At 35.0% G+C, this 14,180-nt stretch overlaps 1 protein-coding gene across 2 annotated transcripts; it reads left to right on the top strand.

Annotated features, from left to right (window-relative positions):
- Window positions 1–1,446: 1,446 nt before the first annotated feature.
- LOC139098241 (uncharacterized) lies at window positions 1,447–13,890 on the top strand. Of its 2 annotated transcripts, XM_070650373.1 has the most exons (4): window positions 1,447–2,396; window positions 7,897–8,130; window positions 12,430–12,684; window positions 13,566–13,890. In XM_070650373.1, exons 1-4 carry the CDS (start codon window positions 2,393–2,395, stop codon window positions 13,706–13,708), a joined length of 636 nt encoding a protein of 211 aa, XP_070506474.1. In that variant the 5' UTR covers window positions 1,447–2,392; the 3' UTR covers window positions 13,709–13,890. The 2 variants fall into 2 exon arrangements, with proteins under 2 accessions (XP_070506474.1, XP_070506473.1); XM_070650372.1 differs by lacking the exon at window positions 1,447–2,396 and having other exon boundaries at window positions 7,586–8,130.
- Window positions 13,891–14,180: the final 290 nt, after the last annotated feature.

The following is a 14,180-nucleotide window of genomic DNA, read 5'->3' on the forward strand; positions in this document are numbered from 1 at the left end:
TTTAGACCATTTTGAGATGGCCGCCCTATCTAAAGCTTATAGTGGTATCAGGCCCGCTCTTTTGATGACGTTATTGCCAGCATATTGTCTTTAAGCCAAACTCGACTCACAAAAAATTATGAGTCACCATTAAAACTCTGTAACAAAATTGTAAACTCGTTTACCTCTCCCTCAGCGTTGCTTAATTCACAAGCTAGTGCGCATGAAGTCCTGCTGGTAAAAGTAAACTCTCTTTTTGGACAAAATTCTTTAATTTTCTATGATTTTTCGAAACAAAATCTCCAAAGCTTATCTCAATTCTAATAAAGTGGACTTTTGGTCGACTCATGTTGATGTAATTTTAGTCGACTCGACTCTGATTTAACATGACTTGAAGTAAAATACACGATTAACTATGAGTCAGTTTGGATAGATTTTTTGATTAAAAAGTCAACTTCGAGATGGTTTCAAGCTGTTTAAAGTCGAAAACATTGTCGATTAAAGATAAGTCCCTTGATTTCGAGCTAGTTCCTCTTTGTGTCCCAATGAGACTCCACAATCAGTACCACTGTAACAAAATAATAACTTCTTGTCAAAAAATTAAACTGTTTTATTGAAAACTGCACAGATAAACAATCTCCTGAGAGATAAAAGTGAAAAAAACTCCGCAACGAAGCATTTGAGGCTTTACCCTCTATTAATATCACAAAATAGAAGCCGCCTCTATGTAGAGGCCAAAAGGCAGCTAAAGGGTTTTCATATGGATAATAAAAGAGGTTAAACCAATACATTGACACACGTTTCATCCGGATGAAAGAATTCTTCATTTCCATACAAAAATTTCATCCGGATGTAAGATTGTATGAGCCGGATGAAAGAAAATGAAAGCGGAATAAGAGTGTCCATGCCTTGGGTTAAACGGAGCCTTAAAATCTCTGTGTAGAAGCCTTCTTTTTTTGCGTCGTTCGGGTTAAGTAAGTGAATTCTTTGTGCATTCAACTCTTAAATACTATGTCATTGAATTTTGATTCATCCACAATATTCCTTCCATCATATTCACTAGACAGTCTGAAATCCACAGCAACAAGCTCATCTACTGCAAAATAAAAGCTTTTTCGAAAATAACTTTATTTTTTGTTCAATCCAATTTCAAATAAATATTGCATTACATTAGATACTCATGACAGAGCAATTTATTCCATAAACAAGCTCGTCAATTTGTTTGCTCATGACTCCATCGAATCAGCAAAATTTTCTTTGCTTCTCTCCCTTATTGATGATGTTTGAGAAGGAACGAACGACAGAATTTTTTGATTTTCAAATACATCTTATTTATATCAATAATCTCGGTACATGAACGACGAAAAGATGTCAGTTGGGTATGAAGAAAAAGGAAAAGGACAAATGTTATTTCGTCACCGCACGGCTTATTTCATCAAGTACTGTCGGCATGGTAATAAATTGTGTGGAAAAATTGTTTGACAATTTCAGTCAATATTTTCCTGTCGCCTTGCACATATCAGATTTCTTATTGAGAATCTTATCACATTTCCTTCCTGTGGCCATATCTTAAATGAATATTTCTAAGTTATAGATGTAAAGTGGCACTTATTGTTGATGATATACTCAACATAATTAGAATCGTGGTTATTTCGATGATACTCAAATTATGGAAAAATGCCATGCGGGAATATAAATATTTACAATTTCAAGGTAACATGGGCTCTCTGTGCTGCCTCTCTTTGCTCTCCAGACGAACATCTTAAAGCTTTACATTCGCATATTTTCTTATAAACCTCGGAATCTCACATCGTATGAATCATGCTGAAACTATCAAAAAAGCATTCATCTTCTCTCAATTTCCTCTCATTCTCTATACTTTTTTGTTATCATGCGCCTTTCGGTATTTTAAATGCGAAATTTTTTGTTCGTCGTCTCCCCCGAATCATATGTTCGCATACCATGCTGTAGCATCAACGGTAGTCAGTATAAATTGTTCATATCCATAAAAAGAACGTTCGCTCACTTGACGTCCATTCAGTTATCATTTAGAATTCATCGGAGGAACACAAGACCAAAAAAAAAAATTCAAAAAATATTAAAATAAATAAAATTCAGCATAAATTGTGTTATGAAACAGAGCTGTAATTGAAACGAATCAGTCATAAAAGAATATAAAGTTTGATAAGCATTTTTCGTCTCAATGACAAAGTGGATATGTGATCTGTTTACAGTGTAAATTAAATGAGCGTAAAAACGTTGTTCGTTTGATTGATTTTTTTTAATTAGATTTTCGTTTTTCATCGTAATTGCCAACAAAGATTAATTAATTAGCGTTAAAATTTGATAAGAGGAATTTTTTTATACAGTTATACATATGTAAGTGGATGTTGATAATCAGTGGTCTGGAAGAATGCGTACGTAACTGAAATAATTGATGTTGGATGATGTTCTGAAGATGATTTTTTGTGCTAAATCGTATTTGAGGATTTTTGGTATGATATGTTTGGACTACTAACCACTTGGATAATTCTGGGAATTTTCATATGGATAGACATTATGTGGATTGTGGTCAGATTGTTTATAATGATTTTTCACCAAATTTATGGTTTATTATCGAATTTATTGATTAATTGTTGGTCATTATTGGAAAGGATGTCTAATTTTTTGCAAAACGGAGGTTATAGAGCAGTGGTGAGCAACCTGTGTGTCATGAATCACTAGTGTGCAGTCAAAATGTCTGGAAATGTCATTTACCGTATGCCTTGTGTGATTTTGGTCGAAGCTTACCTCCAAGATGTGCCGGGAAAAATAAAAGATTGTCCACCCCTGGTATAGAGCAGTGTTGATATCTTGCCTTTGTCTTTAAAAAAGGCAGACTTTGCAAAGGCAAGGGCAATGCCTTTTTCGAAGGCAATCCATATCAACACTGGTATAGAGCATGAATAATGAGTAATTTTTGGGCCAAAACTTACATACTTCTCTTTCTGTACAGACTATACTCCATCCATTAACTTCAGTAGATATCGCCTGAAGTGAGCTCATTTGCTAGCTACAGAAAAAACATCACATAACGGTCATTTGACCATCTTTAATATGTTGTGACGAATATTTCTACAACAAAATCTTCAGAATGCGTACCTGATGGCACCTATACTCATGAACATATCAGAGCCATGTCCAAATTTGTCAATCAATATCAAAAAAAGCCACAAGTGTCTTCTTAAAGCATCTTCTTTACCAAATTCTCTGAATTATGCCTTCAAACAGAATAAAACACTACTTTAACAGGCAAAGAGCATGTATCATGCTTCAGAAATACGACTATGATACCTAAAAGTGATCTTATTGCTGGTTTCTTATAATATTGCTTTCCAATTTTTCCTTAAAGCTCAATGCATGAGCTTTAATTTATTTCCACAGACATTCCCCGAAAGCATATTAAACCATCTCCTGTTGATTCTTTCAATCACTTCCTGCTTTACATCAAATATTATTTATTTTCATTCACATCAAGAAAAATAGCAGGTGGACTTCCGTTAACAAACCTCTTTCAAGTAACATAAAATATGAAGGTATTATGCTGTCGAATAATGTCTACCATAGTTCATAATATATTTCATCAACATTGTGCAACCTTTTGGGTAGGAGACGAAAGCGATAATGCCAGCATGAGGCAGGATTGAATAAATTGTAGTGACTGTGATGTTTAAAATTAGAAATGTTACAGAATGTTGAAAGGTAATCAACTAAACAGATTGTGCTAAGAGTGATTGAGAATCGTAAAATCTGTAAAAAAAAGTGAATTAATGATGTAAATGATATAGTTTCAAGTTTCGAGCAATGGATGGCGATGTCAATCTGTGGACTTTGACATAATTTGAGATTTGATTGAATTGTGCCTTACCTGAAAGGAACACATCAAGATAAAGATGAAAATGAGTGTTTTTATGCCGGAATTGAGTCTAGAGTTGGATTATAAGACAACCTAGGGTACCCTAAGCTACTAACGATTCAAATTAAACTAAACTTTTGAATATAGAACATCAATTTTCAGTTCGCATGTTAGGTGGCCTTGGTTGCCCTAGATATCGGTACTTGATGTGAATTCAGATCCAGTGAAATCCGAATCCTTCGAACAATCTTTCACAATGTCGGGATTGATATTGAGAATTGTCGAGAAAGTTCCGTTTTCGTCTCTGTCCCGGTAATACCTTACTTACTAACTTACTTCGCTGGCCGTACAGGTCAAGTATGATCCATGACCTCCCCCAATCGGCGTCTGAATCTGGCTCTATCGCTGGCTACCGCTTGCCAATTACCCGGTAATACCTAGTAAACCAAAATAGATGGATTCCTTAAATTTTTGATTCAAATACCATGAAAATGAGGTTTTATTTGAGCAAAGGCTCCGTTTAAAACTAAGCCAGCAAGTTTTTGATTGATAGCAACAATTTTGACCCAGTTAACAGAAACATTTATATTTCCAGTCATCAATTGCTTCCTAAAAAATGAAAGTATTTCAAAAAACTGCACTAATGACATCAAGACACCTTTAATCAAGCATAAGATAAACTTTTATATTTTCCAATACTAAAAACTTTCACTAACTCAAAAAAAAAATTCAAGCACTTGAAGTATGACAAAGTTTCAAGCATTTTTTCAGGGATCAAACAACTTAAAATTGTCAAGTTGTCTCCAAAAAAAAAACTTTTTAATATCTTTCAACCATGATAAGAAATGTTTTTCGTTCAACAAATGTTCTGTTATGAGTAGCAGAGCTCAAAAACATATTTACAAGCTCATTCAAATGCTGACATCGCTTACGACTTATCTGTTGTTGAAGAATTTTTCAAATTTTAGCACACAAGCTAGCCATATGACTGACAAGTGGTTCTCGGAAATACCTGAATGCAATTTTTAACATTTGCAAAAACCGAGCATCATTCAAGCATCAAATGTTGGCTACGTTGGAGTTGATATTCAGTTTTTTATCAGGGGATGGACAACTTAGGCGGCAAGGCTTGGTACTTTTGTCATATTTTTGTGACATTTCATATTTTGACTCTTTTGTCGACTATTTGACACTTTTGGCAAATTTGTGTCTTTTGTCACATTTTGTCACTTCTCACCTTACCCTAACAGGCATAGAGAATGCTTTTAAATTAAAGAACCTCTACGGCACCTAAAAGCCATCTATTTGCTTGTCAGGATAAGCTGTCCTCCCTACCGCTCATACCTTTCTCATATCCAGAAAATCAGTTGGATTTTAAACTCTATTTAAGGACATAATTAAATTTTGCTGCAGACATAAAACATGTTGTGCATCAAAAATCATTCCCAGCCTAATCAATTCAATCTTTAATACTTCTGCCCCATAAAAAAATACACTTAAGACTGAAGAAAATGCCAAAACAATAAAGTCAACTTAAGACAATTTTTTTTATTAACACACAGACACTAAATGAAGGCTTTCGGAAATGAAATGTAAATGCGAATTTAAAATGCTTTATCCTATAAAATAAGATATCAAAAAATTTAAGGATTGTGTTTACTGCGATATCGTTTCCGTTCGTGAAGATATTAAGATTGAAGATGTTTGGGTATGATGGTAATTATTGAGCATGAACTAGGTTAATGTAAGAATAAATTAGGGGATTGTTTATTACGAGACATTTTGGAAAAGAAATGACCAAAAAACGGGTGCCAGGACAATCTGACTTTGGTTTGAGGCCGAATTTCATCAAAATTTCATAAGATATACTTACTTACTTACTAGAACCAAGCTCCGATTTGGAGCCTAGGTTGTTACAAAATGCTTTCCATCTTAATCTGTTGCTGGCTGTATCACAAAACTTGAACAAGCTTGTTTAATAGGTTAGGCTTGTAGTTAAAGTCACGTTAACCAGGGACCAGATATCCTTCCGTTTCTACGCCGTGTGCCTTTCGAGGAGTCTTCAAGAGAATCAATAGTTGGACTTGATAACCGTTACAAGAATCCTGACAGTTCAATCGACCGTCACATTTTCGTTAGGGCAACTTCATGTCTTACCGCTAATATGACTACTTAATGATGTCCTAACGATCAAGTTTTGTCGTTTAAGTATGTCTCAGTATGGGTCTGGTTCGATTGCTCACTGGCAAGTTTGCCCACTGATTATGTTCCTTCAAAAGCAATGCGTTTGAAGGCCCGCTTTGACTGACTGCCAGGCTAGACAAAAACTCAGCGCAGAAAGCACTTTGAGACTTCGGGTTTTATCCTTAGTGTACCAACTTCTAAATAACGTCATTTATGAATAACCCCCAAAGAAGAACCAAAAAACTGGCATTTACATGCGATTTAAGATAACTTTAAGGATAATGAAGAGGGAATACTTTGTGTAAATAAATAAAATTAAATTAATATCACCCGCCATGATTATAAATGTGTTTCAACAATAACAAAAAAAAAGGTAGACAAAAAAATACTAAAAGTGCGCAGCAATTAAGGTGTGAAAACCATTCCTTCAGTAACAAATTACGTTGGTTTTTGTAGAAAAAAAGAACGTTAAGTGCCTTCGGTGGTTGTTGTTGACAAGAATAAGATTACAAATTACTTCCATTTAATCTTCACAGAAAGTCCTTCCACTAAAATGTCTACTCATCATCTTGAGTCTTCAGTTCTATTAAGAGGACCTCGAAATGACATAGAAAAAAAAGTCAATGTGATTTCTAGCACATAAAAGTGTCAACCATTAGTGGCCATTAAAATTCCGAGGCTCTTCTTTAATTGTGTCTCATAAATAACGCGCAAAATGGCACATCATAGCAATTGAAGCAAGTAATTAAAATCACGTCAATTAATTACCTCCTTGGTCATCTATCTCTTTACTATTATTGTTCTTATCATTCTCCTTATGACCTAATCTCACGAGACATTGTTCATTAATGGTCATCAAGGCACACACAAGTTGCACAGAATTTATTTGGGGATGTATGGGCTGCAGAAAATTTTTATTAAGTTGTATTAATCTCTTGTGTTTATCTTCAATTTATATCCATATTACCAGCATTTATCATCTAACTAATCTTATAAAAATTTTCGTGGCAGTTGCTATGGATTGAAAGAGTTTTGTGAGTTTTCTATTGTTGACGTTTGAGGCTATAGACACGAAAGAGGCAAACATACCCTAATATCATAAGACAATCATTCGATTCAGATACTTAACCAATTCCAGTCACGTCAGGCTATGTCTGTACTTTTGATTGATTAATTGAGTTTTACTATACGGTATAGACGCAAAATGTTGCAATGTTGAGAATATAAAGTCAACATACTCAGAACTAAGTGACGATAACCAGTGGTACCTACGTTTAGCACTGGAATCAACGATCCCCAGAAGTCATATTGTGTTTAAATGGGCGAAAATCCAGCCTCATACTGACTTGACTCTGGCTTCTTGTCAAATTCAATGAAATTCGATCTCAATCTAGATCAAGTCGGAAATCCGGTACTAAGTTGTCCTGGCTCTAGTCTTAGGCTAGGTTCAAGTAAACCCGGCCTCAGTCTAGCGTCCAGCGTGCCTCAGGATTGATTTTTAGCTATTCCTACACCGTGTACCTTCAGGGATTACCATTCTTTAAATACCAAATTCGAGTAGAACAGACTGAAATTAGTCGGCCATGTGTCTAGTTACAAATTTGTGATTTTATGGATGTTCCAAAAATATCAAGTTCATAACTAGACATGCCTGTTATAATTCACTGAATTTTAACCGATTCCATTCGAAACTCCAAATTTCATACAAACTTTTCCTTCAAAACATACCACAAAAATCCATCCAGAGCATCTTCCACATCATTATTCTCTTCTGTCCTTACACATTATGTCCGTCCTTTCATTTACTCATTTAATATTCTCTACCCAAAAATATATAGCACATTTACAAAGAGACACAATCCTGGCTTTGAAAACGAATTACGACGATAGTAGCATTAAGATTAGTGATGAAGATTATGACTCAGGTGAAGAATGGAGTCGGGGACCAACAGTTCCAATCTTACCAGATGGTTATATTGTTGAACTTAAGGCATCGAAAGAAAATCAAATACAAAATGTGATAAAGTCGTCGGTTAACACAACAACACCAGCATCAATATATGATTTTCATGGTGAGTTATTCAGTTATTCTTTAATTTAGGATGATGTGGATGTGCTCAAGGTTTTGCATTTTTTGTGTAAATTATGCTTGCCGTATGGTTGGCTCATTTAAGATGCGAGATTTTGTGGATCCTTATCATCCTCTTAAATTTCATATTTTTTCCTTCATCCCAAAAGATGTCTTTAATTAAAGACCATAAGCACTGACAAGACGTATACCGTTGATTATCCACACAAAAAAAAAATATCTTTAAACAACCCCGCATGTCAGAAAATTTATAATAAGCTTTTGTAAGGAGCTTGAATATTTTATTCCTTAAAAATTAAAGCTTCTTAACGATGAAAACATTTCATGCATATTTAAGGATCAAAAAAATTTATGAAACGTCTTGTAAAGATTCAGGCATTAAGTCATTTTCAGAATCAAATTTTATGGCTTAAAATAGAAAATCACATGATGTTTTAAACATGATTTTGGATGTGTCGTAGGCGTTTTGTATCAATTTACAGCTGATATCAATTGACTTATTTATGATTGCAGCTTTTTTCCAGAACTACGGAGTCATTTGACAACTTTTATATTTCTAGACAATTTTCAATTCCCAAAACTGAGAGAAATTCGATTCAATTTGTTGGTGATTTTCCCGTCTTCATGCAGTTTGAAAGTCTCAAAAGTTTTAACAAAGTTTTATAAACTGTTGATGGGCATGACAGCCATTTATTTTTACTCTGTACGTTAAAATGCTTTGCTGTGGGGTCGAGTAAATGTTAGGTGACATCAAGGCACTTCATTTTTGGGTTCCGAGTGGATCAGGAAAGGGTTCGATTAGTCGACTGTATTACTAGCTATAAACTTGATATTTGAGTAACTTGGCAACCATACCCGAGCAATACAAACGAACAAGGCTCTGAAATTGGCTCTTAAGTCCCTGTTCAGTCTCTTTTATTAATACAGAATGGAAGATGTCGCCATGTGGAGGCAAAATGGCGTTATGATGTTTAACGTGCCTTAAAAACTCTGTTGCGGAACCTTCTGCATTTGTGTCACTCGGGTATGTCTCATATAGTCGACTAATCGACGCCAATTCATCTCAAAACTGTTTTGCATTAAGCAAGGGCTTTCAATTCTGGTATTTGATTGCAATCTCCTAGCATTACGTAACATCCGCACAATCCCCCATACCAAGAAAAGTCAACGAATGAAACAAAAAGAAAGTTTTGTTGACTAAAGTGATATTTATTAAATTGCAATGTAATTTTGTACTTATTTTGAAATTCGTTTAAGAATTTAAACAGTAAATAAATACTTCCATTCAATATATCCAATAAATATTTCAAATTATTGTTCATGATTGAATTGGAATTTTTTTTGGGATTTCATTGGTGTATTTCCATTGACTGCGTTTTTCGAAAGTTAATGAACCTTCAAGTGAGATGATTGGGAAAAATATTCTTATTGTTTGGTAATTTGAGTCAATTAAGAGTTAGCAGTAAGCAAGGCTGAAATCTATTTATTCTCATGTGTTGTGTTAGGACTTCTTGGAAAGAATAATTTTGTTGAATTTGGATGAACGCGTGGCTTGAGATTCGTTCTAAAAATACGATAAATTGTGAGAATAATCTTGAAAAGTACGTGATGTAGAAATGACTGAAAATCTGGTATGAGATCGAATTGACTCTGTTTCAAGGCTTGATTTTGTCGAGCATGGTCTGGGACTAGAGTCACGCTGACATGGGGCTTTGGAAAGTTCATGATGTCAATTCGGAAAGTTTATGACGTCAATCTGGTTGAAAATCATGCTCCAGGCAAACTTGACTCTGATTTGAGATAGAATTTCATCGAATCTGGTTTGGTGTCAGAGTTTCGCTGGGATAATGTCGGTTGTTGATGATGTACGTCGCGTGCCTTCCTACAATGAAGATGCATCCATGAATAAAATCGGAAAATAATTACTAGATTTGATTCAAGTTGACTTTCTAAGCTAAGAACTCAAAAAACTTTCCTGCAAATTTAACTTTAATTCACCAGAACTACAAAATGAATCATTAAACAACTAAAGCTGACTGTCATAAGTCAGCTAATCTATTCCATATTATGAAATAAGCAACTTTTTCAAATAAACCAGTTAACAAACTCCTTGACAAACTTCCTTTTTAAATTCCAAAGCAAAAATGAATAAATTTTTGAATTCGATGACACGTTAAACTAAATATTTACTTTTTTACACTTTAACAAATCATTCTGTTGACTGACGTATTTATGAATAAAAAAAACCCTGACTAACTGAAAAAACCCGAATGAAATTTTCATCAGCATGAAATTCAATCTGACACATTTCATGCATCGTTATTTGTAATGAAATGTAAATATTTGATTTGCATTTTACCGCATGGTGAACAAAAAAAAAAAAAACAGAATTGAGAGTAAGCACAAAACTATCTTTAGATTGAATTGACATTTTATCAGATCAATTGAATGAAAAATAAATGGATTTAAAATGACTTTGCGGTGTGTTTTTAAAGTTAATTTGATGGATTTTTTGGGTTGGATGGAATTAAAGCTGCATTTGTTGGCGTTGGGAAATGCATTGAAGCGAGATCGTAGCCAAAAGTTGGTATGCTTTCTCGTTGCCAGGACCGGGATTTCTGGAAAGCTTAGAAGTTGGAGGAGTATAAAGACAAATTAAGCTTCCGACGAACTCTAAATGCGGCAATAGGCTCTCGTGCGCCTTTGCTAAGGAAGTAAGTAAGTAGAAGTTGTGGGAGGGAGACGGAGTTTGTAATTATTTCTATGAAAAATCCCAGAAAATTGAAGATTCTCGTTCAAAACCGGGAAGATGTTTAAATCCAACCTCCCATCTTCCACCCTTAGACATACTCCTGATTTGAACGGTGGGCATCTGTAGCATCTTTTGATTGTGCAATCCAACTTCAATAGTTGCAATGAGAAATTGAAACCAAAGGTGTGGAACTGATCAAAATCATCAAAAATGATCAAAAGTTTAATAAAAATGTGATTGATCAGTTTCATCAAAGCTCCAGATCTCAAAATGCTACTTCCTTATTGCACTCCCTTTAAAATGCATTTTATTGATAGAAATCTGTCCAAAACCCTTCATTTAATAGATATTCGATAAATGTAACTGACATTTATCATTGCATAGTTTCCGTGTTTAAACTGACCAATTTAATTCCGAAAACAATTCAGACTTTATTGTTCACTTTTTATGACAATTTCAAAATAACCCGAATAACACACCGTGTTGACTAAGACTCGTTTGCGTTGATGTATTAACTGTAAGACACAAAGTTGCTCAACGTGTCGCTGGATTTCAATTCATTATGACTGGAAGAAATATGATTCACCGCATTGTACTGCTGGTGGAGCTGACTACCGAGAGAATTTAAATTCAGTTGTCATGTTATCAACATTTTAGAAATATATCACTGCAGCTTTTCCATTCTTAAAAAAATATCACGTATTTTATAGCTTTTTGTCCCTACTCATAAGTGAGATATCAACCGGAGGCTATTCGATATGACATAGCAAGCTCCAAACGTAATTGACTATGAAGCTCAATTAAATTTCAAAGCATCCCAACACAACAGAAAAAAACTCAATCAGAATTCAATAATTCATTTCTCGATCAAATCCACTTCCAATAGGATCCAAAAGAGATACATTTGATTTGATTAATCCTTTTTTTTTTGCTTCCAATTTTCAGTAAACATTCACAGGAAAATAATTCAATTTTATGTGAATCGAAATTCAATTTTTATATTGAATATGAGCATAAAAAAATGTTTAATTCCCATACGGATGTGAGCTATCCATCGCTCTTATTCACTTCACATGAATCTTATTCACACAACATCGTTGATGGCTCGCATGGGAATTTCATCGAAATTGATCTCCTTTTTTTACAATGTCTGCAAATTTTACGACGAAAAAAAAGCAGAAATTGAGCATTTAATCCCACATATTTGAAAAATGTCATATCTGTAAGCATTAAGCGTTCTATTTTATTTAATGTCATAATATGAACCAAAAATTATCATTTTTTATGGATATATTAATCCATGATGATGAGAAAGCATTTTAAAGCTTAAATATGCGTAAATAAGATGATGTGGCTTGATAGATGATAGACATCCGCATACATTTGTTCATGTCTAATCTATAGACAAATAAAAAGACATAAAACATTCTTTCCCCAAAAAGCATTGTAAATTATATCCTCGCATACATCCTCAATTTGATTTATGACTCAATCTTGATTTACTGTTTCATCAATTTTTCACACTCACAGGAAACAGAATTATTGTACGACCCGAAGAAGCGCTCATTGTTATCCTTGTTTTGGTTTTATGGGTTGGAGCCGTTTCATTGTTTTTTCATCGTTGGGGAAAAATTCGAATGCTTGAGCCATATACACCGAAGTTTGAAGAAGCGCTACATCGTCCGAGTTGTCCACTAACGACTTTGGAGGCTGTTGCAACGAAGAGAATGTCACTCGGTCATATGTCAATACAATGGAATCAAACTGGTCTCAATACGAGTCGAGGTGAGTTTTATATTGCAAAAATGATTTTAAGCTTAGTCATGAGTTTTGAGAGTTATTAAGATGGAATGCTCATCAGTCCTCCATGATCAGGATCGAGACCAAGACAGAGACTGAGACAGAGACAGAGTCAGAGACAGAGTCAGAGACAGAGTCAGAGACAGAGTCAGAGACAGAGTCAGAGACAGAGTCAGAGACAGAGTCAGAGACAGAGTCAGAGACAGAGTCAGAGACAGAGTCAGAGACAGAGTCAGAGACAGAGTCAGAGACAGAGTCAGAGACAGAGTCAGAGACAGAGTCAGAGACAGAGTCAGAGACAGAGTCAGAGACAGAGTCAGAGACAGAGTCAGAGACAGAGTCAGAGACAGAGTCAGAGACAGAGTCAGAGACAGAGTCAGAGACAGAGTCAGAGACAGAGTCAGAGACAGAGACAGAGTCAGAGACAGAGTCAGAGACAGAGTCAGAGACAGAGTCAGAGACAGAGACTGAGATTAAGACTGGAACATAGACCGAGAATACGAAGGAAATCTTCAAAATCTCGGTCTTGACAAATCTCAAAACCGAGAGTGGGAAGACTTGGAGACCGAGACTAAGAAACCTTTGAGACCGACACTGGGAAGTCTTGATTTCGGTCTCTACAGTCCTTTATCCTCAGTAGAGCTCGAAGTCGACTCGAATTCTGCCTGAAAAGTCGACTCGACTCCATACAAAATTCGAGTCGACTTCGAGCTCTGGTCCTCAGCTATGCTATCTTGCACTAAAAAATGCGTTAATCCACAACAAACTCTCAAAACTCATACCCAAATGTATTTACTTTCAAACATTTCCTTTTTTATTTATTTCTCAAACATTTCTTTATAATTCATCTCACATGTATCCTTCAGGCTACTCACCATACAACCGACCACGATTAAATTCCGTTTTTGTTGGTCCTCATCTGTTCTCACCACCACAACCGCCAAGAAAAACGAAATCAGCTTTTGATATTCATTCTCTTATATTAAGCGAAGCCGAATGTGAAGTTTGAGAAGCAACAACAACAAAAAAAGCAGCAAGAAACATTTTTCCTGTGTCGTCATGTATTGTATATCTCTAGGGAATAAAAAAATAAAAAAGAAACATATTTTTTTGTGCGTTTTTTGTTACCAAAAAAGAGAAAGAAATTGCAACAATTTAGTTAAGAATATGAGATTCTTTTTACAGTTCACATCGGTCCGTCAAAGGGAACAGACGTGTTTTTAATTCGCTCCGCAATTAATTCAAAATTCTCAAAAGCTCCAGATAACAACAACAGAGATTAAAGTTTCGAATCTCAGTTCAACTTGTTCAGACGTGTTTTGACTTGTTCGGCAAAATGGTAGAAACAACAACAAATCTCAACAACGAGGAAAGTAACCAAAAACTTTCGGAAAACCAACCTGAATCTCAACAACAAGATTCAGCACCCGTGACAACTCTCATCATCGAGGATATAAACAACGAAAAGCAACATGACATTG

Source organism: Chironomus tepperi, unplaced genomic scaffold (assembly GCF_022539635.2).
Source record: "Chironomus tepperi strain 1889 unplaced genomic scaffold, CSIRO-AGI_Ctep_v1 contig_445, whole genome shotgun sequence".
NCBI classification, from domain to species: domain Eukaryota; kingdom Metazoa; phylum Arthropoda; class Insecta; order Diptera; family Chironomidae; genus Chironomus; species Chironomus tepperi.